The sequence below is a fragment of the Mus musculus genome, chromosome 5, assembly GCF_000001635.26.
Source record: "Mus musculus strain C57BL/6J chromosome 5, GRCm38.p6 C57BL/6J".
NCBI classification, from domain to species: Eukaryota; Metazoa; Chordata; class Mammalia; order Rodentia; family Muridae; genus Mus; species Mus musculus.
In genome coordinates this window covers 38,135,434-38,159,909 of record NC_000071.6, presented here as the reverse complement: position 1 = coordinate 38,159,909, position 24,476 = coordinate 38,135,434, and the positions used below count along the sequence as shown (strand labels likewise).

General features: G+C 51.6%; 2 protein-coding genes across 10 annotated transcripts in view; one reads left to right on the top strand and one right to left on the bottom strand.

Moving 5' to 3' along the window:
• Nucleotides 1-166: 166 nt before the first annotated feature.
• Nucleotides 167-22,717, top strand: Nsg1 (neuron specific gene family member 1). Of its 4 annotated transcripts, none has more exons than NM_010942.4 (5): nt 167-519; nt 879-1,033; nt 4,186-4,302; nt 15,091-15,201; nt 21,038-22,717. In NM_010942.4, the coding sequence occupies exons 2-5, from the start codon at nt 905-907 to the stop codon at nt 21,236-21,238; spliced, it is 558 nt and encodes a 185-aa protein (NP_035072.2). In that variant the 5' UTR covers nt 167-519; nt 879-904; the 3' UTR covers nt 21,239-22,717. The 4 variants fall into 4 exon arrangements, with proteins under 4 accessions (NP_035072.2, NP_001346021.1, NP_001346020.1 ...); NM_001359092.1 differs by having other exon boundaries at nt 167-611; NM_001359091.1 differs by having other exon boundaries at nt 167-794.
• Stx18 (syntaxin 18) overlaps nt 22,140-24,476 on the bottom strand; it is a 101,042-nt gene continuing 98,705 nt past the window's right edge. For 3 of the 6 annotated variants that reach the window (NM_026959.3, NM_001289536.1, NM_001359398.1), the window contains one exon: nt 22,140-23,647. In NM_026959.3, the coding sequence (NP_081235.2) occupies nt 23,552-23,647 (96 nt within the window). In that variant the 3' untranslated portion in view covers nt 22,140-23,551. The remainder of the gene's footprint in view (nt 23,648-24,476) is intronic. The other 3 variants (NM_001289535.1, XM_030254807.1, XM_006504112.4) reach the window with 3 other exon arrangements.

The following is a 24,476-nucleotide window of genomic DNA, read 5'->3' as shown; positions in this document are numbered from 1 at the left end:
CCGAAAATCTTTGTCATCCTTCAGATCTGATTGACAGTGGGCCGGCACCTTGCCTTCATCCACCTTTGGGGCTCCCTGGCTTCCCATTATCTCCTCCTCCCTCCTTCCCTTCCTTCCCCCCAATCTCCCCGCGCTCGGCCGCCGCCCCAGGGTTGCGCAGCCCGCTCGGGTATTCCCTTAGTCGGGCATTGGGAGTCTCAGGTTCTCCTTCCTCCGGTCGGGGAGCGCGCGGGGTCCCCGGGGGACCCCCACTGCAGTCGCGTGCTCCTTTGTGCGACCGATCCGCGCGCGGGCGGCGCTGCGTCAAGGCGGAGGCGCATCCGCGCGGCCCCACGCGCACTCCCGCGCGCGGCCCCCGGGAACGGCAGGAAGGAGGCGGCGCGCGGAGGCGGGAGGCACAGAACCCAATCGCCGATCCCCCGGCCGCGGCGCCGCCTCCGCCATTGCTGTGCGCGGGAGCGGGCGACACTGAGCCTCGGAGCGCGCTTGGAGCCCAGATCTTCCGGAGCCAGGCGTGGGGTGAGTGCGGGTGGCGAACGGGGAGGGCAGAGGAGCATCTCTCAAGCAGAGGGCCGCGGGAGACCTGCAGGAGGCCAGTGCCACCCGACAGGGTACGCGTCCAGAAAGGCTGGGCACGGGTAGCGTCCCCTTACCCGGCCGTGATGCGCCCTGCGGGATGGGAGTCTAGAAATGTTAGTCAATACACAGCCTGAGACTCTGATCTGGCTAGATCGCCGCGTCCCTGCTACCTCTCTGGGGAGATAAGGCGGGGACAGCGACCGCGGAGACAGCGGGTGGGTGTGCGGAGTCCTTCTGGCTGTGCCCCGCCCGGTCGGGCCACGGCTCGCCCTGACCCCCGCGCGGCCCTCCCTCCGCAGGCCGCAGCCTCGTGTCTTTCGCAACCATGGTGAAGTTGGGGAATAATTTCGCAGAGAAGGGCACCAAGCAGCCACTGCTGGAGGATGGCTTCGACACCATTCCTTTGATGACGCCCCTCGATGTCAACCAGCTGCAGTTCCCACCCCCAGATAAGGTATGAGCCCCCCGCGACATTCCCGCGCTGCTGAGTGTGCACCCCTAAATCTTCGGCTGCAACTGAAACAAAAGAAACGCCTTGTGCGCGTGGAGAGGTGGAGGCGGGCTCAGCCAGGAGGAGGAAGGCAGGGAGAGCACAATGTACCCTCGTGATTATGGGTTTGGTGATGCTGGAGACCCCCCTCCCCCGCCTTAGATGACACCTTTGTCTCGGCAAGACTCCTCAGTGGAAGTCCCCCTCTTGATTTGGGGGAGTCTTGTGAGAGCGTTGCTTGTTGGTATGGGGGGTCAGGAGTGATCTTAGGGAGCTAGCTGGTCCTTATGCTTTCCTTGTGCGGGGGTTTCAGCTCCACTTGCCTCACTGGGTGTGTGCTGATTCCTCTTTGTTCCTTTTGTGACATCTCCAGATCTGAGCTCGAGCTTGGCAATGCTAGTGTAACCAGGACCATCTTTATCCTGATGGTATTTTTTTCCCCTGACTTAAAGACTCCTCTCTTAAACACTACATCCAGCGGGGCATCGTTTTCAAGCCATAACGTTTAAAAGCAAATTCTACCCTTAAAGTAGATGACAGCATTACCGCACGCTCATGTAAAGCTACACGCCCTTTATCGACAGTCCCAACACACAAAGGAGCTTGGACACTATTCCTGAATGCTTTACATTTATTGTCTTCATTTCTTTCCCGATAACGAGGCTCTGGCTCCAGGCTCTGTGTTCACTGGGCAGCAGTAGAATGGGGTATAGAAGGGACCTGCTGTGGGTCTTCAGTGGTGGCTCTCAGGGGCTTCTTTCACAAAACCCCAAATTTGGGTTCTTCCCAAGGTGATTTCATCCCCCTAATTTTATTGTCTGGTTTTTTTTCCCCCCCGAGGGTGGGGTGGGGAGATGGCAACATGGGAGCAGAGAAGGGGCTGCCAGCAGGTGTTTCCCTTTGGGAAAGGAAAATCAGCTGTTCATACACGGAGTGACATGAACTTGTGTACCCTGTGCCACAGCTGTTGGTCCAGACTGGCCGTCATAGGAGGAACGGGGCTGTTGAGTCTTTGACCTCCACCCTATGGTCCCTATCTCCCGAACCCTCCTGCCTTAATACATGCAGCCAAGGAGCACTAGAAGCCTGTGCCAGGATCTCTGTGTCCTGAAGCAGCACCTCTATCAGGCGATCCCTCTGCTCGGCCTCAGCATCCTCTTTTACCCTCAGTGTGATCCGTTCCAGAACTGCCTGGCATGGTCGGCTCCAGGGAGGAGAGCTTCAGACAGCCCTCACATGCTGCCAGCCAGTCCTGTTGCTCAGGAGTAGGCTAGGTGGCTCTGTAAGCTACTGAGTCTCTCCTCTTTTGAGGTAACTGATGGGGATGCTCCAGAGAAGGGTATCCCTGTGGGAACTGGTCCATGGGCTAGAAGGCTTCCAAAGTCACCAAAGAGGAGACAGATTCTCAGAGTTCACCAAATGCACCCAAGGTCATCGTGCTGAAGGTCACCGGCCTCCCAGAAGTTTCTAGCCTTGCTGCTGAGTCCATTCTGCTTATAACTGGACACCTCTCACACAATTGACACGATTTAGGGAGGTGAGGGATGTGACTTCTGAGAGCCAGGTTGCACCCACCTGAGAATATGCACCGGTGCTGAGGGCTGCCATTCACATCAGGAACACAGCCTTGCCTGACATCAGTTAGGTACACTTGCCATACCAGGCTCGGTCCTGTGCACTTCACAGGTTAAACTTCAACATGCCCACATCGCTGGGAGGCAGCCACTACCACTGCCCTCCCTCATTTGACAGACACAACAGTGAAGGGCTAGACCAGAGAGTTTAACAGACCTGTCCAAGGTCACCTGACAGTTTGGGGTAGACACGGTTTGAATTTAGGTGGGCTAAGTGACCACAGATGTCCTTACTCTTACAGTTCCGGATGACATGGGCTTTATAGCCTCCAGGTGTGAATAAGACATGAAGAAGCCTTCTGTACTCACGGTCAAGTGAAGTAGATCCAACAATGTGCTCAAGGTCACAAGGCTACATGGGTGCCGCTGGCATGTGAGGATGGCAGGCCTCAGTGAGGATAGCACTCAGTGTTGTCTTGGAATATAATACCTTGAAGGGGTGAATACCCCTCTGTCTCCTTCAGGAGACTGGCATGCCGGAAGTAAAACTTGATAGTATGCACTGAAGCGCAGGGCTCTCTGGCTCAATGGCAGCTATAGGCTGCTTTCACTAAGACCATTCTTGAGGCTGGTTCCACAGGTCATGGCTGGAATGCAGAGTCTGGGGCCTATCCCGAATCACTCAGTTCCCCTTGTCCTATTGTCAGAACAAGTGGGTGTCTCCTAAACCATGGAACAATGAAGGACATTCTCCCTACAGGGGAAGTGTAGCAGGTGGTTGGTTCTCTCCTAGCCCGGAGCCACTCCTGGGCACCTGCTCTTCGGAGTGAGTTTGGGGATTAGAGGTTAGTAACCCCTTGGCCTCACTCTCCCTGTCTAAGGGAAACAGAAAGGCAATGGGTCTCCCAACAGAGGTAGAGCTGGGGAGACCAAGATGGGAATGTCCCTGTAGCATGTAGCATGGGTTCCCAGGTTGGTGTCAAGTTGGCAGGGCTGCAGGGAAGTTTGTGAAGGGCAGATGAATGGGTTCCCAGGAAAGAGTGGTCGGGGTAGAAAGAAAAGAGAGACCCTTCAGTGCTCTGCAGTCCAAGAGGCTCCCAGAGCAGTTTATTTCCTGGCCCCAGTTCTTAGATGCTAGGTGGTTGTGTTCACATCCCTCCCAGTGACAGGCGTGTCCAGCAGCTGGGTAGCACAGAAGCACCAGTAGGAGAATAGCGGTGTCTTCTCCATACTCTGGGCCAGGGCTCTTCTCCAGTGGGCACTCTGTCTGCCAGGCATTATTCCTGTGGCCTTGGCCAGTGAGCATCACCTTTCTGTCCCCCAGTTCTGTATTTTTCCTGGGGCTGCTAATAGAACCATGAATAGGCAATGTCTCTGAAAGCACCTGCATGGAGAGTTCTCAGTGAAAGTTGTTCTCACTGCCTGGAGGAACGGTGGGTATCTCTGAACTTGACAGTTCAAGAGACCCACCTGCTCAGGGCAGATGTGTCTGAACACATCTGGCTTACCACTGACCATATACCTCTCTGTTTCCTGGCTAAGGTCGTGGTGAAAACTAAGACTGAATATGAACCTGATCGCAAAAAAGGAAAAGCACGTCCTCCCAAGATAGCCGAGTTCACCGTCAGCATCACCGAGGGTGTCACCGAGAGGTTTAAGGTGAGTGGTCCAGGCTGAGCTGCTGCCCTGAGGCCAGGAGGCATCTGCCAGGCTGCAGAGAGGTCTTTTAAGGGAGCAGGAACAGGATGTGACTCTACTTATCCAGGCTCTGCAGATCCAAGAGTTTCCAGTCCCAACCTGGTGGCTCTCCATGGCTTTTGTTCGTTTGTTTTTTTTTAAGTTTTTCCTTTTTCCTCGTCCTCCAAAATAATCAGATATTATTTATTTTTATAACAGTGAAAACCTACCCATGAACCTACCTTTAGGCAAAGGCAATAAATGTGAACAGGCATTTGCCAAGCATGGAAATATTTGCCTGACAGTTGTAGGATGGAAGCAGACAGCCCAAGACACTTATACCTACTTACCCAGGCAGGGCTTTGTACTTATGCAAGCTCCTCCAAGGGCTGTCACATGAACAGGGTTCTCTCCTACATTCCACCTCATGGGGGTGGGGCAGATACTGCTCCTTGGGTTGGTCTCCCATATGAACTAGGGTTGGTCTCTAAACCTGTCTTCTGTAGTTCTTGGGTGCTAGGCTCTTCTGCATCCCACCTCATGGGGCGGGGACTGCAGGCTCATTGGTTCCAGCTCTCTATGGCAGAGCCATGACCAGAGTCTGCCTGGCTGTAGAACCCATGTGTTCAATGGCTGCTGAAAGGGCTGAAGTGTCAGTGAGCTCTGGTGGGAGGAGCCTTCCTCACCACAAGCGTGCATGTCCTCTAAACTGCTGAGGAACAAGTTGGGATGTTGGTAACCTGGCAACCTCACTCTTCAGGAAAGATGTAAGAGAAAATAAAAATGGTGCCCGAGGCCCAGTTTCAATGGGGTTAGTTGGAAGCCATCCTCAGACCTTAATAAGTGGTCTTGGATGAATGGACGGTCATCCACTAGGATGTATAAGCAATCTATTCATGGGTGTCCCAGTGCAGATCCATACTCTTGGCACATTATAGAGCATCTATGTTATCTCTTCTTTAGTTCTTGGGTCATCGTGGGAACTACAGAAGACAGGATTGGGAACCAACCCTAGTTCATAGCTGCAAGGGAATCCAGCAAAGCAGAGTAGTTTCATGGAGTTTGTAATACAAACTCCCTTCTGCTTTCTGTTGCCTCTCACTTCTGTCTAGGTCTTCCTGGAACAGTGGGTTCCATGAGTGTCACTATCCTCTATGTCCCTGGTGATGCTGGTCAGTGAGTGGTGTGGTATCCAGGTATTCACTCCATCGGTTGAGTGTCTGTGTGCCAGGCTGGTCCCTCTGGTGTTCTTGGTTTGTGTTTTTCTCATATGCTTACCTGAGGCAGGTCCCTAGGCCCCTTGCCTAAGGCACAGGCGATGCATCTGACTTTTCCAGCCTCCTTCCTCTTCCCTGCTGGTAACAGATATGCTTTCCAATAGGGGCCTGAGGGGCAGAAGTGCAGAGGTCTATGTCTGCGTCCCTGTGGGTATGGAAGGGTGTCAGGTATGCTGAGCTGCTCTTCCTGGATCAAGGGGTGGCTCTTAACATGTTTGAGGTTCATGACCAGTATTAAGATGGATTGACTTGAGGCCAACATCTCTGTTCTACTATAGGATCAGCATGGTTGCCATCTGTTGACATTTTTTTGCCCATCAGCATCATGGGTACTTGGGATCAGGTACAGGAGCAGACTTGAATGTCAAAGCCACACTGTCTGAATGTCATCTTGCCTGAACATGTCCTGGTTTCTTGTGTCTGATTGGATTTTTTGTCCCCATCACAGTCGTGTGGTAGCCAAATATCCTCTCCATCTGTTGAGTGTCTCCGTGTGCCAGGCTCTGTCCCCTTTGGCGTTCTTGGTTTGTGTTTTTCTCACATGCTCACCTGAGACGGGTCCCTAGGTCCCTTGCCTAAGGCACAAGTGACGCAAATTTGGCCCCAGGGCTCTAGGCAGTCATGGCTGGGCCTCTGCATGGTTACCTGGTTTCTGTTGCCCAGAACCTTAGGGCTCAGAAGACCCAGGAAGGCCTTAGACAGCCTCTGCCATCCCACTGGCAGGCTGCTGGTCTCAGGAGGCCTACCTCACCTCTCTTGCTTTCTCCCGGGTGTCTGGGAAGATACTGGATACAGTGGGGACTCACTAAAGGATTGCTCTGTGCTGCAGTGTTGCCTGGTCTCACACACGGCCATCAGTGTTTCCCTAAGCCTAGCTTCTGTGCCTTCTTTATGACTCACCCCCAGGATGGCTGGGACTCCCCTCATCTTGGGTTCTAAAACTGGCACTTCCATTATGAATGCCCAGGATTCTGAGCTCCAGCCCCAGGCAGGAATCTGTCCCCCTCTCTCTCCTTTCACACTGAGGCTTGCAGAGATGAGCATATCCCCAGTTCCTGCTGCCCTCTGTCAGGAGGTGGTGCTTCCAAAGCAAGCTCTTTTACTTGTTGATGCCGCAAATGATTCAGGAAGTACGATGCCATCCCCCTCTCCATGTTAATCAGGTGGGGACTGAAACAGAACTTGAGTTCAGGAACCTCACTCTTGGGTTGTGGCATTAGAGGGCACAGGTTTGCAAGGGTGTCATTCACCACACCCCTTTCCTCTGCTGACTTAGACCCTGTCCTACAACTACGCACTGCTGCTTTGCCCCCCCCCCCCAACCTGGGTCTCCTTCCTGCTCTAGCTTGTCAGCAGAGCCAGATGGCACCCCTGACAAGTGTCTTTTTTTCCTCTGATGTCTTGTTTCTGTGTCACAACTCCCAGCCCCACCCCCTCTAGCTGTGCTCTTTTAAGAAGCTGGACTAGTCTATACCTCTCTCTGGGCATGGACCCTGTGATCTGATATCCCAAGCAGGCACTGAAGAATTGGTCTCATGAAGCAGAGGCCTCTTGACCTGGCTCACGACCTTGAAAAAAAAAGAAGCCAGGCCCTAGCAGTCTCCTGAGATAGGAATATTGGCCAAAAATGAAGGTGTAGGGCCTGTGTGTGCAGACAGCACTTACGTGTAGCCTGTGCCAACACTGTCAGAGCCCTCGATACCATCTCTCTGGCGCTTACCGCACTCTCAGTAAGAGCTGGCTAAGCAAGTGATTGACTCATCCATCATCCTGGTAGACTCCTGTGGAAGGGTTTGGCGTGATTTCTAGGGTGTCCCTGTAGGCTCCTTAACAGCTAGGTAGCTCTCTCCCGATCTAGCCTCATTACTGGGCCACAGATGGAATGTGCTCTCTATAGGGGACACTTGGACACTATAGCTGCCACAGGGCCAGCAGATGATCAGCCTTAGTCAGGAAATGGCAGATGCAGGGTAGGATCCCCGCAACTCAGCTGCAAGGGCTGGTTCCTCTGAGCACACTGAGGTGGGCAGTGTTCTGAGGGCACGGGAGGCTGACTTAGAGGACTGACCCATGTTCTTAGGGCATCTCTTGCTTTTGTCAGCTCTGAGATGCTTCAAAACTAGAAAGCTAGTTCCTTACACGGACCATGTAAGGTCCATAAGGACCTTGGGAGTTCTGTAAGGTTCCACCCAGGAACATACATTTTAGCCAGCTCTACAGTTGGATTAGTGTCTCCCGAGGTTCTGTGCTTTTCTTAATGGAGGGCATCGCCTGGCACAGCGGTAGAGACATTTGGAGGGCTGGAGCCCTTTAGAGATGCTAAGATTGTCCACCCTTCTGGAAAGTTCTCTTGGCCTTTAAGACTTAGTAATCTTTTCCATGTCCCTGAGTGCACACATACAATAGGCCCCGTGCCTGCTGTGCATAATAACTGGCTAAAGGTTGGGGGGGGTCTTTTCTGAACATGGGGGTTTGGGGAAGGAACAGGATATCTGGAATCAGGGAATGCCCTCTGAGCCTTCCACCAGGGGTTGATTATTCACGGTGATGGTAGGAACAGCATACCATTCTGACGGTGGTAGTTTGGATCTTTTCTTCTTATGTGTGAGTCCATGGAAGGAGATCCTGTAGTTTAGATCTTGAAGCAGCAGATAAGTCGTGTGCACGTGTGAGCCTCTTTGTCCTTTACTTGTATTGTTAAGGTGTGCCCATCTCAACTTCAGAGGACACCCTTGAAACCAAATGTCTTTTTGCATATTACCTTGTGGTTATCACTGGAGGGTTAATCTCTTGGCTGCAAGGTTGCTGGGTTGGTTGCTAGGTAACAGCTGGTGCAGGGGATGGGGGTAGGCTTCCTAAGATTGCTACACAGGGATAGCAGGATGAATCACCCTGTGGCAGCCAAAAGCCCAGGCTTCCAATGAGGCTTGAGTCAACGGGGAGAACAGCCATTTAATTAATCAGAGGTGTTTTTACACTGAGAGGAAATGTAGGCTAGGATGTTGCTCAAATGAGCTAAACCTAAACATTAAAAAAACAAACAAAACAAAACTGTGCTTTCTCACGTGTGCAGGTAGTGTGTAATGGGCTGTTGGGCTGCTTCTTAATGTCTGGAAGACGGATGCTCCACAATGAGGCAGACTCAGGGAAGATTCTGCCAGGTTCTCTTCTGTTCCCTGTGCTTTGTGGCTGTCTGGTTGAAGAGGGCTGAGTCTCCTGAGGTCCACATCCTCTTCCTTTCCCATCCAGTTAAGGGTTTGGGGATGGAGCCACAGCCCTCCCTGGCACCGCCTTGAGAAATTCTAAGGCCAGCCCTGCACACGGCCACCTTTCAAGGGCAGTGAAGAGCTGGGAGGATATCTTAGGAGAGGCCACTTAAGGATGGTCCTCAGAGCTGGCAGCCGATGCTGCAGTGCAGGTGTCCCTTGGCATGCCATTGCAAAGGATTCTGTGGGTGGTTTGTTTCTTTCTCCCTCGTCCTTAATGACCTTGAGCTTCCTGTGTGCCTGCTCCGCACACTCTAATAATCCCCATGGCAGGTTTAACTTGTTAACTGTTTATAAATGGTGATGTAATTGTTCTACATCCAGTAGAGTATGGGGGTGAAGGGTCTTCATTCATGGTAGTAAGAGAGACCTTAGAAACTTGTTTAAATGTCCTGATGACCCGCAGCTGGGACCACCCAGACCTGCAGCTGCAGATTCCATAGATTCTGGGTCTAGCTATGGAGTGAGGGGCTTCTTCCCAACTTTAGCATCACCTTGGGGTATGTGTCTGTGTTCTCTTCTCTATGATACCTAAAATATTTAGTTCTGTAAACACTTGGAGGTTTCAAGATTCATTCCCCGAGAGATTGTTTTTTCTTTCCTTTCCTGTACTGCATTAGTCAGCAAAGGGTTTCTTTCCTTTCCCTTCCCCCTGAGGGATGGAGGACAGAGACTGTAAGTGACATAGCACTATCGACCTGCTCAGCCTGGGCCCTTCGTGAGCCTTGTTTTTCTTGCCCTTGATCTTCTCGTTAAGGAGTAGGCCCAAGGTCAGCTGTATCAGGGATGGACACAGGACTCAGACCCACATCTTAGGATACCCACCCGGTATCAGTGCGGTTATGAGTGTCTCTCCCGCCGTTCCTGGCTGGGATTCTGCTGGTTTGTGCCTGGTGGTAAGTGCTTCCAAAGTCAGTGGCTTGGCAGTTGGATGACCGTAACCCTCGCATAGACTGCGATACTTTGGTGAAAGGCAGAAGGCTAAGTGAGGGGAGATGCTGAGCAGTACTTGGCTAGCACGCTGGATATAATAAGCACCTTTCCCTGTTTGACTGCGATCACCCTGAACCTCCTCTTCTCATCATCCTTACTGGGGTCACACCTGAACTCTCTCTCCTCCTCCTTACTGGGTCACACCCTGAGCCCCATCTCCTCCTTAGTCTCACCAAGGGACACAGTCTGTTCCTCACTGTTCCCTTCCAGGAAACGCTCCTCAGGTCCTGTTGGCCTCCAGCACAGGGCTGCTCTGACTTGGGGATACCAGCATCCAGGGACCCACCCACTCAGACTCTTGCCTTCTTCCTCTGGTCCATTAAAAATAGTGGTAGAATACAGATATAGAACTCACCATTTCAAAGTACAGTTTAGTGACATCGAACAGTTGCCAACTATCATACGGTCAAGTTCCAGAGCATTTCATTATCTCAGAAGCTGACCCAGACATATGAAGCAGTGAGCCCCACCTCCCTACAGCCCCCTAACAGCCACTGATCAGTTTTCTGCTCCCACAGTGTCCTTTGTGGGACCAAACACTGTGCAAAGCTTTCATGTCTGACTTTTGCTCAGCATCACATGGTCAAGGTTCATTTGTTGTAGCATGAATCAGAACTTCATTCCTTTTGAAGGCCAAGTAATATTCTGTTGTGTGGACATACCACATTTTATTTATCCACTCAGCCATACTGGTTTTTTTTGTTTTTTGTTTTTTTTTTTTTGTTTTTTTTTTTTTTTGTATAAACTTTTGCTTGAAGGTCTGGTTTTTAGTCTTGTAGGGGAATAGTACCGACGAGTAGGATTGCTGGTTGCCCCGGTAATTTTTGTAGTTTGTGTGTTGTGGAACTGCCACTGTTTCTTGTACCAGGGTCATCATTTTTCTTTGCTATCAGGGTTCCAGGGTCTCCTTTGGACATGGACAGCTCTTGGTACAGCCATTACAATGGGTGTGGTGTGGCATCTTCTTGTGGTGTGATTTGCATTTCCCTGATGCCTAGCTACATCGACCTGCTTCCTGGGGTCTTGTCACACTGAGGACTTGTCTAGACTCCAGCTCAGTCAATGGGCAGTTCAGTCAGCTCGCTTATGTCCCCACGCCTGGCGGGCCCTGATGCAACTAGTCACCATGTTTTTGATACTGCAAGCCACTCTGATCTTCACCTCCCCTTTCTCTCACCTCCCAATGAACTCTTCATCCCCTGAGGCCGATGCTCCTCCAGGAGGTCTCCAGAGTAGTCAGAGCTGCCTCTGTGTCCTGCCTCTCTTGTGACACTTCTTATTTGCCTGTACTGAGTTGACAGGAGGGTGATGCAGTGGAACCTGCAGGCTGCTCAGACAACTCTTGAGGTGGACACTTTGGCTAGCTCATGTCAGATCACCTGAGACGGTTCCCGGATTACTTGGGGCTTCCTAAGTTGGGAGGAGGTAGGACCTTCTGGGCTGAAGGCACGCTGGTCTCACAGGCCTCTTCATAAAGAGAAAAGTAAATGGTTGCAGGCTTGGTCTAGAGACATGTCTAGTCACTCTGTTATGTACTCCTTGCTGTATTAATTTTTTCCTTCTGGTTTGACACACATTTGTCTGATTTGGAAATATGGCGGTAGGTGGGCTTCATGGAAAGGCCTGAAATTCTAGTCAATTGTGAGGCCCGGGCATGGGCAACTTAATAAGGCCTTGTCTCAAAATCAAAAGTGGACCCAGGCACTATATCCCCTGCACCTGGGAGAGAAGTGGCCCAGTGGGTAGCTCTCTGTGAATCAACTTCTTTCTTGTCAAGGGAATCTCTTAGTCCCTGGCTAAGAAGGGTAGGGGTCAGCCTGGCCTGGAAACCTGTGGCTCTCTAGGTCTCCTCAGGATGTGAAGGAAAAAGCTATACTTGGTATGGCCCCATCCTGTGTGTGAGAATATTTATTTAATTAAATATAAATTTAATTAATACCTGGACCCCTGCAAGCCATGTTCATGCTGTGTCTGCTGAGTGGACAATTCTTGGGTTGGTTCTAGGTGCCAGAGGCCTGCCTAGGAAGTACTCATTGAGAGGTGGGCTGTGTGCCAGCCTAGGCTATGGTGGGGCTCCGGGGATCTGTTCCTTTACTCCACTCTCCCCCATGTCCCCGTCTCTACTCTGTCCCTGAATTACCCTAACACTCTTAGGAAGACACCGATGAGGCGATGAAGGTCCACCTGGATAACCCAGGTTTTCTTCCCATCCCAAGATCCTTGGTAGGTTCCAAGGTTCTCAGTGCTACTGAAACAATTCTGGGGATCTTTTTTTTCCCTTTCTTTTCTCTCTCTTTTTTTTAAAAGATATTTTCTTCATTTACATTTTAAATGCTATCCCCAAGGCCCCCTATACCCTCCCCCGCCCTGCTCCCCAACCCACCCACTCCCACTTCCTGGCCCTGGCATTCCCTTGTACTGGGGCATATGATCTTCGAAATACCAAGGACCTCTCCTCCCATTGATGGCCGACCAGGCCATCCTCTGCTACATATGCAACTAGAGACACAGCTGTGGGGGGGGTGAGTACTGGTTAGTTCGTATTGTTGATCCTCCTATAGGTTGCAGACCCCAACACTGGGGATCTTGTTGTTGTTTGTTTCTTGTGTATGTGTGGAGGCAGGAGGGCAACCTCGTGTGTCATTCCTCAGGCCCTGGCCACCCTTTGATTGAGAGCAGGTTTCTCTCTGTCTTGGAAAATCACCGGTTATGCTAGGTTGAGTGGCCGTATCCTCCTGTCTCTGTCTTCTCAGTGCCGGGATAACAAGCACATGGTTTTGTTTGTTTGTTTGAATGTGGAAAACCTTTATTGTGTGTAGAGGCAAAGCATTGTAATGGAGAGGGTCAGACGAGGAAGTTGGGGTGAGGCATGGGGCCAGGGACAAGCTGCCCCTTCAAAGCCCCCCTTTGCTCCCAAGTGCTCATTTGTTCTAACCAGGCCCCACCTCCTGAGAGTCTATTCAGCAATGAACTTGTCCATGGAGTAACTCACTGATAAAGCTGGCACCCATACAGTTACCTGCTCACCTCAGTAGCTCTACCGGCTGCTGACCAAGTCTTCAATAATAAGCCTTTTAGGAGAACACTTTAATATTCAAACCTAAATGGTAGCTCAGTAGGCCACAGGTTACAGGCATTCTGCCTGTAAGCTGGACACTCTGTTTGTGCCAATGGCTTCCACTCAGGTCAACCACAAGGAATACTTGGGCACCATTCAGCAATGTCCATTTCTCATTCCCGATAGTCGCTGTCACTGCTTTGGGTGGGGCTCCTATGACGTTAACACACAGCCATGGTTGAGTCTGGTTTGTGCCAGGCCTGGGCCATTGTGAACAGCTTCCGTTTATCTTCCTTCATGGCCCCTCCCTGGCTCCTAGCTCCCCTGGTGTCCAGATGTCCCAGATGAAGGTGTTTCCTCTTTGATATCTAGGCCTCTGCCATGAGCCAAGTGTGACATCATGGTTTTTCAGCTTCTGCGTGGAGGTCGTAACACTAGGTTAAAAGGGCTTGGTGTGCCCACTGTGTGCCTGCCTGTGATCTCTTGCAGACCTCAGCATAAACATCAGCTTAGGGCTGGAACCTCTGTTTCCTAGATGAGAGGCTGAGGATGACAAGGGGTGCCCTTCCTTGGTCATCTTCCTTCCAGCCCCTGCTTCGAAGGGCTGGCTCTCCCGTGCCTTTTGGTTCCTCTATCCTACAGTTGATTGAAGGATGAATGGTTGGTGGTCTAACTCTCCTGGAGGTGGACTGTCTGTTCATCCTTGTAGAGAAAGCCTCAGGGAGACTCCCCAAAACTGGAGGGATTGTAGATGTCTGACTCAGACATTTTGTTCTGTGTTCTAGAATATTACCGGTTGTCTCATGGGTGTGTGTATGTGGGGGAGGGGAGGAGGTCATGAAGGTCTCCTAACTGGGACACACGTTATTCCCTGGGGTCAGACAGGAGCTTATGACTTGTTACTTGGTGCCTGCCCATATAACTGATGCTCAGAACAAGGCTGGGGCGTTCCAAACCCTCCCTGGGGTCCGAAGACTGGCCAGGGCTTTGAAGGGTAGGGAAATGAGAAGACACAAAATGAGTTTTGAAAAAGGTTGGGGTATCTGCAGGAGAAATATGTGTTGTATGGGTATTGTCTTCAAGGAAGGTGACCCAGGCCTGTGCTCCTTAGCACAAATCCTGTGGCTGCCCGAACAAACCACTACAAGGTGGGGGAACCCCAGATGTTCTCAGGTTTCTGGAGGCAAGAGAAGTCTGAAGTTAAGTGTCTGTGGGACAGACATGCTGTCTCAGAGTCCCGCTGTGGAGTTACCACCATCTCTGGGGCTGCTGCAAGGTAGAGATGCATTACTCTAGCCTCCATCTACACATGATCTTCCCTCGAGTGTGTGTCTCTGCCTCAGTTCCTTTCCTATAAGGACACTGGTCAGACATGACAAGCTAATGACCTCATCTGAACACAACCCACGTGTAAGAGCTCATTTCCATCATGCCCTGGCTTTATGGTTTTTTAATATTAAAAAACATTAAGAGTATTAAAAATGAAAAATTAGTACAATATTAATTACGTGTGTATGTGTCTCTGTGTGTGTGTGTGTGTGTGTGTGTGTGTGTGAGAGAGAGAGAGAGAGAGAGAGAGAGAGAGAGAGAGAGAATGTCAGCTTTTAGAAGGAGTCAGTTTTCTCCTACTAAATAGGTCCTTGGGATTGAACTCAGGCCATTAGGCTTGGTGGCCTTACCCACAGTGGCCACCAGGCCTGCTATAATTTTTAGAATTTTGTTTTATTTTAAGGCAGGATCTCAAATAGTTCCGACTGGCCTTGAATTTACTATGTAGTTGGGAATGACCTTGAACTTCGGATCCTCCAGAGTGCCTGGGTTACAGGTGTGTAGCACCTCCTCCAGGACTCAGCCCTGTGGGCAGGGACAGTGAGAGGAGAGGCAGGCAGCTGGCAGGGTGGGTTCCTGCCAGGCAGTGTTTCTGGGTGAGGTGGCCTGGGTTGAGATCCTGCTCCAGCCTCACTTCTCGATCAAGGGCTTTCCACGCAGCCTGGGATGCTCGGAACACATGGTGACATGTGGATGTGTTGAAAAGACAGAGCCATACAGAATGACCAGTCAAAGGTGGTGCCCCAGGCTCTCTGTGCAGGTGCACAAACCTCTGTGTGTGCGACTGCTTGCACCTGTCAGTCAACTGTCTTCCTGGTCCCAAGGCGTTCCCTGCCTCTTCCCACAGGTCTCCGTGCTGGTCCTCTTTGCCCTGGCCTTCCTCACCTGTGTCGTCTTCCTGGTTGTCTACAAAGTGTACAAGTATGACCGCGCCTGCCCTGATGGGTTTGTCTTGAAGGTAAGGCCTTGCATGTCCACTCCACCCCCGGCCCCCAGGATGCCTTCGAACTCTTTCCTCCCCATCCTAGGGTCATATAGCGGCAGGCTGTGTACCTTAAGTGGGAGAAGGGTCCTCGATGAAGACCCTCCCTGGGCATCTAGGCAAGGGGGCAAAGGAAACCCCTGGCTTGTCCCTAGGGAAGAGGTCCTCCCCCTAGGGCAGGGGGGCAGAAAGTGCCAAGCTGACACTTCCATTCAGTACCTGGCAAGAGTAGGGTGCAATGACCAAGAGGAAAATCCTGCCCCAAACCACACAAAGGGGACTACCTGCCTACAGGTTGCTCTTGGGTTCTCCTGTGGTTCCGCTGCAGGGGCCATGTTGGCACCTGCACACATGGAAATGTTCTCTCTGCTTCTATGACTCCTTCCCATGAGCCTGATGTTGGCACAGATGCATTTGCACAGAGGACTAAGGAAGCAAAACTAAAGGGAGGGAAGCTAGGGCCGTGGTAGGAGATGGAGCAGAGTGAAGGGGTGGCCCACTTGCTAGAGGCTTCCATGTCTCACTCACTCTGGATCTGAGCTTTCCAGAGCTGATGGGAAATGGTCCTGTGCAGGCTTTGGCACTGCTGAGATGTGAATGGAGGAGGCACTGAGAGTGTGTGCTAGCCTGCACCGCTTGTGGATCCTTGCTGGATGGATGGGTCTGGGTTTTGCTGATGAAACTGCAGTGCTCTGGCAGAGCAAGTTAGAAGAGCTGAAAGCTCACTTACCGCAGACAGGAAGGACCTCCTCTGCCTCTTACACACTACAAGGTCCTTCAGGGCTTCTGCCTTTCAGCCCTTCCTTCCTCCTGCAGCGATTGTACGATACCTGCCACATTTGAACGCTGGTTGCTCAGGGTGCTAAACTACACCCAGGAGCAAAGATTCCCACTTTCCCGACACCTTCAGGTTCAAGAAACATGAGTTGGGCAGGTGGGCAGGCATGTGTATACTGAGTGAGGACTTGGCATGGAGTATGGGAGGATGCCCTTTCTAGAAGGTGGGCCACTGGGGCAGCTTCTGGAACATAGGGCAAAGTAGGAGATGGATAGAGTAGCAGGTGGACTGGGGTATACTTGGTGGCATTTGGGAGAGTGACCAAAGTACAGCGAGATTGTACATTGCTCAGCACCCTGAGTTCCTAGCAAAGGCCCCAGAAAAGGGGGTGATGATGATGATGCCTTGGGTCGCCTGGACATTGGGAGAGGCAGAATGTATGCTGACAGAAGAGGCTGCTGCAGTCAGGCAGGGAAGAGAGCGTCTGGATGGCTGGCACAATGGGGATGGAGAGGCAGACCAGTGTGACAGTGGATAGACAGGAAGACTGAATTAGGGAGGCCGGGAGGACCACCTGGCCTGATGCTGGGTGACTCAGGCTGACATCACAGGGGGCAGTGGCGCCTCTGTGGGAAACAGGATGGGTAGGAGATAGCTCCTTACTGTAGTCTCTGTCAGAGATGGAGGGCCAGCACTCTGCCAAGCACAGAGCTGTCCTGGGTTTTCTGCCTGGCCCGTTGTCTCTGGTCTGGGGCAGGCTCCTTCCCCAGCACAGTGAAGGTAAGACCATTAGTTCCACTCAGCAAATCCAAGTTCTGTGGGAGAAGCCGGTGCAGAAGAGTGACAATGAAGAAGCCGGAGGCCTGGTACCACGCTGACTTCAGATCGGATCCCTAGCAGTGTGGGAGGAGACTGCGGATCTGCATGTATAAAAGGCCCTACAAGGATTGCTGTCCACACACCCTTGGGAATCCAGAACACCACAGGCAGTTCTGGAAGTGCATTGCTGTGGGCGTGTATATTTTCCATCAGTGTTTTAATGGCGGCAGGTGGTGGTCTGGATGATACAGTTAGGTGGGTGGGGGAGGCTTTCCTCCTTCCCTGCATTCAGGTACACATACTTTCCACATCTACCCGGGGTGGAGACAAGCTGGTAACAAGGTGTGTGAGCCACACTCACCCTGGATGGCCACCTAGGGACCCTAAGGGGCAGGGGTGCCTCTTTTACCAATGGGAACCAGGGTTCAGAGGCTCTTTGTCATGCCCAAGGCCATGCTCTTAGTGTATTCTCTAGGGGCCTCTGTAAGGGTACTAGCTGAGCCCTGGGAATCTGCTTAGACAGGATGCTTGGGGGGAAGAGAACCCCAGAAGCCCGAGTCCTAACCAAGTAGCCAAATGGCTCAAGCTGAGAAGTGCAGCGGCAGCTACAAGGCAGACAGAGCCAGGGTCGTGATGTGTGTGCACCTTCGATCCTAGCACTCAGATGGAAGCAGCCTGGGCCATAGTGAGACCCTGTCCATACGCCACAGTAATCCCCGCCCAGGCCATGTGACAGTTATGTCCCTTCTAAGACACCCACACGGGTACCTGAAGCTTTGCATTTGATTTCTTTTATCAAAAGGGTGTGTGAGAACCTTTCTCCACATGACTGAATTGTGCCCCCAGCTCCTTCTGAGGTTCTTGACACCATCAGCCCCTCAGAGGGCCTCTCAGCATCTTCTGGTGGCCACATTATGTGAGAGGTGTCAGAAAATACCTGCTGTCCTCTCAGCCAGGCACCCGGATGGCAGGGCCATTTCCTGGATATCCCCCCTCCCCCCGCCCCCCATGCCCGTCCTGACATCTTGTTCCTTAGGTCCTGGATGCATACAAAGCTTTAACAGGGACTTGTGCTGTGAGAGTGCCAGACTGGACAGGAGTCCTTCCTGCAGCCTCTCTCCCACTTCTTCAAGGACTGGAAAGGGGGATGTGTCAGGACAGAGTGAAGGTGGCGCTGCAGACTAGAGGGTCTTGGTCAGTGGTAGAGTCCTAGCTGGCCTACAGAGCCATTTTCTTCTGCAGCGTAGGGGCTTCCTTATGCCGGGCTAGGGTCAGGGCACTCTAGACTACTCTGGAGGGCGCTTGGAGTGATCTTTTCTGTTTATCATCTTCGGCCACACCCTGGCTTCTTTCTGAGCTTTCCCACCCTGACTTTCGTCCTTACAGCAAAAGCAGCCAGGCTGTGTGGCCCATTGGCTCTATTTTAAAGATGAGGGGACCGGGGCTCTGAAACCCCACTTGAGATCTCAGCTGGGACTATGGTCTGAGCCCAAAGCTAGGTTTTGTCTGTAGCATTAGGCTTCAGGCAGTGCTAGCCCTTGGGGTGATGTACCCTCTATTGCTTTATGATCTCTTCTGAACTAGCTCTCAGCGCTCCCAGGACCCTGCAGGCATTTCTAATCTTTATACTTTAGGGTCTAGTGAGCTGCTGAGACCCCTCTCCACAGGCAGGGGCTGATCCTTTATATCATCATCTACCTCACCAGGGGGGAAAACACTTCTGAGGAGAGGCTTTCGGGATGACAGCCCAGAAAGGACACCCAGGGCACAGTCTGAGCTGTTAGGGGTGTGGCCTTAAGGCACTTTAGAGGATCCTGAGTGCAAACTGGGCCCTGCACTATTACCCTCATAACCTTTCCAGACCCCACACTGATAACCCGCAAGCCCTGCATGGTGGCAGCTCTACCAGGTTTCGTTACATTCCCCTCTCTACCCCTCCTGAGGAGGCGGCCAGTCAGACCTTGGTGAGTGACCAGCAGGGCTAAGTTAATCATTGCCTGTGGATTAGGCTGTGCCAAGTTCTTAGCAACCTGCTGACCACTCCCCACAGTCCCAGACCCTACACCATAGCAGGCTCTGTGTGGAAGATCTTAGGAGAGAAGGCTCACTCTGAAAGAACAGGACCCTCCACAAGTCGCTTCCAGATCTGCCCAGATGGCTGCTCTCCATGACCATCGCCTCCTTTCTCCACCGACGTCCTTCAGGCTCAGCCCTGTGGCACAAGCAGTAGCAGGGTGATGTCAAGTAGATCTGGATTCAGACGGTGATATTGCATCCCAGCTCTAGTGGCCTCTGGCTGAATAAGGATCCCGCTGCGGACAGCGCCCTGCATCCTGGTTCCATTCACATCCACACGTGGCACACATGCATGAGTGCATGCACACACACTTGAGGCCAAAGCCAAAAAGTCTTGTGCCTTATGTCTCAATTAGCTTTCCCTGTCCTCTTTTAGGATGGGGAGTCTCACTGAACCTGGCAGCCAGGGATTAGAGGTGGGCCATCTCATGTTCCCACTGTGCAGTCTGAGCCACCCTGAGTGCTGTATCTCCACCTTTAAGGGTTGTGAGGAGCTGCTGCACCAGGAAGTATAGGTGGTCTGCACACAGGAGGTCATGTGTATCAAGGCAGGAACTCAAAGTGCTGGCTGGACTGAAGATGCTGGTGGCAGGTTCTAGAACAGTTTGGCCCCATTATGGGTAGAGACGATGGAAAGGTCTGTTTCCCCTTCTTTATGGCCTTGAGTTGGGTGGGGAATCGAGGATCAACACCCTGGATGAGTGACCCATCTGTAGTGGTGGGCAATGATGACAGGAGACCCCAGATGGAGCTGTGTTCCAATATCAGCTTGTGTGGTTCTCCTATCTGCTTCATGAAGCCTCTCCACTTCTCCTGGCTCCACTTTTCTACCTATAAAACGGACTAAGTGGCATAAACCCCGCAGTGAGAGAATTGGCCTGAATTACTCTAAAGACCTAGGTGTAGCAAAATAGAAGGCTGTGTGTGGGTGCGCACCGCAGTCCCTTCCTTCACTGCAAGAGGAAGGAGAGGCTTGAGGTCCGCAGGACATTCTCTAGGGCAGGGCATCCAATTGGGTTGGCCCATGAACCTGCCCTTGGCTTTCAGACTCAGGCAACAGAAAGTTCCTAGGAACTACTGGCTGATATCTTGGGCTACCTGCCCACTACACTGGTGAGCTAACCTGGGTTTGAAGCTGGAGGAACTAGGTCATCCGAGAGGAGAGAGCAACTCAGCATTGAGTGTCATGGGTGAAAACCAGAAGGGCTTTCTTCTACTTGGGCTGTGGCCTTGGCTGAGATGCTGGACTCAGACTCCACAGGGAGACACTTGGAATATAGATGGCCTCAGCACAGATCTGCTAAGCTACCGTAGGCTTAAAAAGGATGAGTGTCTGGGTCTAAAACTCTCAAATGACAATGACAGGTGGTAGCCGAGGCTTCCATCTCTAACTCAACTGTGGGGTCTTGGACTCCCATCTGTGCAGGCCTGGTGTGACAAGCTTTGGATGGCTAGACATGAACAAGGTCTTCAACAGGACCAGATACCTATTACTGGTATCAGAAGTCCAAATGGAAGGCAGAACAGGGAGTCAGTCATCTGGAGTTCTGGGTCCATCTTTCCCTGCCCTGTGGCTTTTGGGGTTTTGTCCTCTGGACAGAGATGGCTAAGAAGGGGAGATGTGAACACTGGTGGGGATAGCTATTCTTTGGGAGCCAGCCCCAACTCTGCTTGTTACAACCATTCAGATTCTCTTGGCTTGGTGTTAGTCACATGGCCTTATAGGGCTATAAGGCAGGAAGCAGCTGGTTCTGTCCTACCAGGGAGATCCTAAGGATTAAACCAGGGTTGTCAGATTTGACAGCAAGCACCGTTAGCCACTGGGCCATCTCACTCAAGCAAGCCTTCCTCAGTGTTCTTCCTCTTACTTTAGTTAGATTGTCTGTAGGTGTGTCCAAAGTGTCCTTGCTTCGAATAGATGAGTGTGAAGGGAGGCACACCGCCTGCTCCCCCTATCCTGGGAGCCCATCTTCTACACAGCTGTCCCTCTGAGGGCAGGCCCCATCCCTCTGTCCATGCTAGTGTCTCTTCTTGCAAGCTCAGGGGAGAGGCTGAGGAGCTACTGGGGGACAGTAACTGCAGGAACACGCTGGCATGCCTTTGTAACTACTGCCATCTCCACGGCCTCTTGTCTTACAGAACACCCAGTGCATCCCAGAAGGCTTGGAGAGCTACTACACGGAGCAAGACTCCAGTGCCCGGGAGAAATTTTACACTGTCATAAACCACTACAACGTGGCCAAGCAGAGCATCACCCGCTCCGTGTCGCCATGGATGTCAGTTCTGTCAGAAGAGAAGCTGTCGGAACAGGAGACCGAAGCTGCAGAGAAGTCAGCTTAGCGAGCAGGGCAGGTTCCTTACGATGTGTCACTTGAAGGCAACAAGGGGACTTTGAGGGACATTTCATTAAATATAATTACCGATAATTTAGAGATTACTCATTTACGGTGCAATTGCTTCTGTTTGCTAATGCTGCTTTGCAAATTAAACTTGCTGCGGACCACCCACAGGCGTAAGAACAAGAGCATCTCAGCATTGCTTAGAGAGCTGGATGCCACTGTCCACGCTGAGGAGTCTTCATTTAGCTCCTTCCCTGGGATTCACTGGATACTGTCAAAAGGTAATCTACACTGGCTATGCCAGGGGTCTGGCCGTCAGAACAGCACAGCTGCTGGTTTCCTGTTTTCTTTTCTGCCCCTTTGCTATCTGCAGACCTTACTCCATAGCCATATCTAGAGTGATCCCGTGCTTTTGCTGGTGGCAGTGCTGACTGTCAACATGCACTGTTGAGCGGCGCAGAGAAGGGGACGTGGGCACCACGACGCAGCCCTGCCAGGCAATTCTGGGAGGTTCTCTTTGGTATGTCCCCTGAGCAGAGCACAAGGATGGGGTGGGGAAGAGCTGGCTCTGGGCTAGGGGGTCGCCGAGCCTGTTTCTCTGTGGGTGGGCTGTCTGCTGGTAATGTGCTAGGTAGGAAGAAAGCCCACTGGTTCTTTTCTTTCCTGTTATGAATATATTTGCACGTACAGCCCTGAATGCAGGTGCAGTTTGGGTTTTTTGTTTTGTTTTGTTTTGTTTTATTAGCCAGTGGGCAAAGTGAAATGTAATTTTGGGTAAGCCAGGGCTACTTTAGCTTTTCTTCTGTGAACAGATGTGACTCCTGTGCTGTGGGAAGGGGCAGGACGGCTGGTGGGGGGGGCTGATGTGGCACCTTGCAAATAGAATATCTAAGTCCACAATCTTTGTAAGAAAAGTATGTTTATGTTTCAATCTGAATCTTGACATTAAAGTATATGTTTACAAAATCACCAGTAGGTAAACTAAATGTGTAAGACAATTAAATAGAAAAAGCTATTCCTGATTGTTTTCTTCCATGTTCTCAGAATGTGTTGTTTCTGGTGGGCATGTCAGAAGTCTCGGCGTCCTTTAGTAGGTCAGAAATAAATGGCAAATAGTCTGAGACCTTTGTGAACAAGCATGGTGGCCACCATCAGCTCCACTGCTGCTTCCTGAGGTGTGCTACTGAGACAACATCATGTATTGTTGAGGTGTTCTAAAACAAAGGGCATGAGCTCAGCACAGGGGGAGGGGCCACACAGTCACGAGCTTGAAGTGCATTGGAAAGCTGCGAGGAATGCGCAAAGAGCAATACACATGTGCCAAAACTTGTCTGTAGAGGGATCCGACTCATGGGCCGTGTGCGTGCAGTAGGCAGGCCCTCTGTGTTTTCTAACGTAGCCCTTTACCCACTGTGAACTCTCCCAATGTAATTTCTCATTTTTACTCTACAAATAAAGAGCTCGTGGGTACTTAAGCCGCACACTGGACTGTCTGTACTCATGTGCTTCCGCAGGAATTGTGTAACCCAGGATACATCTGTACACAGATGTAGGCCATGTGCTATACACTTCTAGTTCTCAACAGGCAACCCTGTGGCCTCTTCTAGAGGGGCGAGTATGCAGGAGCAAGAGCAGAAGGCCCACTCTTCTGAGGTCCACACCCTTCTTGGAACACAAATATCTGGGACTCAGTGGCAGGAAATGAGGCTTCGTGTGCCTCTAGGCCCTAGCTTTGATGTTAACAAGACAGGGAGCCAGGTCAGGAGAGAGGCTTAGTGGAGGGCCCCAGAGCCTGCCTGTCCAGCCAGGTGGTGGCCAGAGGGGCTCAGTGGAGACTCACTGACTGCAATAAGTGGCTGTAATTGCATTTATTAGCTCGACAAGGCAGATGTGAATTATTGTCTATGACAAAATGGCCATGTATCAGCACACATTAGATGCCACAAGGAAATAAGAACTGATGACTTTAGCAACATTAGGCATGTTCTCCCCTGAAGCTACGGGCGTGGGAAGGGCAGGAGATGGGCCCCAAGCCTGTAATGGAGATAGGAGGCCTGCCATTTCCTTGCTCTGCTCAGTCCCCACCATGCTTGTGGCCTGTCCTGAAGGTGCTGCTCCTGATGGCCTTTTATTTTCCACCCTGAAGGGCACTTGCAATCCATGTATTTCCAGGTCCTGAGAGGTTCCAAAGGTTGGCTTGGGGGCGGTGTTTTCCCAGCCCTTGGACCTTACACAGCTCCACAGCCGATGAGACACATGCTGGCACGTGGTGCGTCCAAGGCACAGGCGCAGGCGCAGGCTCAGCCCTGGTGGGCTAGCTGTCATACCAGTCGAGGAAGAGCAAGGAAAAGGAACACATCACGAGGAAGAAGAGGATCCACACTCGGAAACCTGCATTGTTTTTGATGGCCTGGCAGGAGGAGCACAGGCGTTAGCACCAGCCTGGACTGGGTTTAGAAGCCCTAGGTGCCCTGAGCACACCTCTATGAATCCCATGCTCTCATTAGATAGGCACAAAAGCCACTGTGCATGGACACTGACAGAGAGCAAAGCCCTTATATTTCTTTTTCTTTTCTTTCTTTTTTTTTTTTTTTTTTTTTGGTTTTTCGAGACAGAGTTTCTCTGTGTAGCCTTGGCTGTCCTGGAACTCACTCTGTAGACCAGGCTAGCCTCAAACTCAGAAATCTGCCTGCCTCTGCCTCCCAAGACATTTTTAAAATTACATTTATCTCAATGGTGGGTAGGTGGGAATACATGCCACCGTGTATGTGGGATAGGGTCAGAGGAAAATGTAGAATTAATTCTCTGCTTCTACCCTGTGGACTTCAGAAATTAAAATCAGATAGTCTTGCCTGGCAACAAGCACTTTTATCCACTGAGCCATTTTGCTTGCTCTGTCCTTAACCTCTTCTGTTGGGCAAAGCCTAACCTCCCAGGACTCAATTCCCCAGGGACCAATCCCATTTGAACCAGGGCTTGGGTGTTCCAGTGATGCCGGTCTGTGGTGACACAGGAAAAACTAGGAGGTCTGGGATTTAGAGACAGCTGGCTCATAAGGCTAGGTGCCCTTCACAGTTAGTTTCTGGGCTCCTCCTCTCTGTGGACTCATCCGTGGTTTCAGATTATCCTGACCCTACCTGGGTGCTCTCCCACCCACTGTCCTTGCAGGGATGGAAGCTACTTTCTCTTGAGAATCCGCAGGTGTTATGAACACATGCTCTGAGGCTGGCCCTGACAGT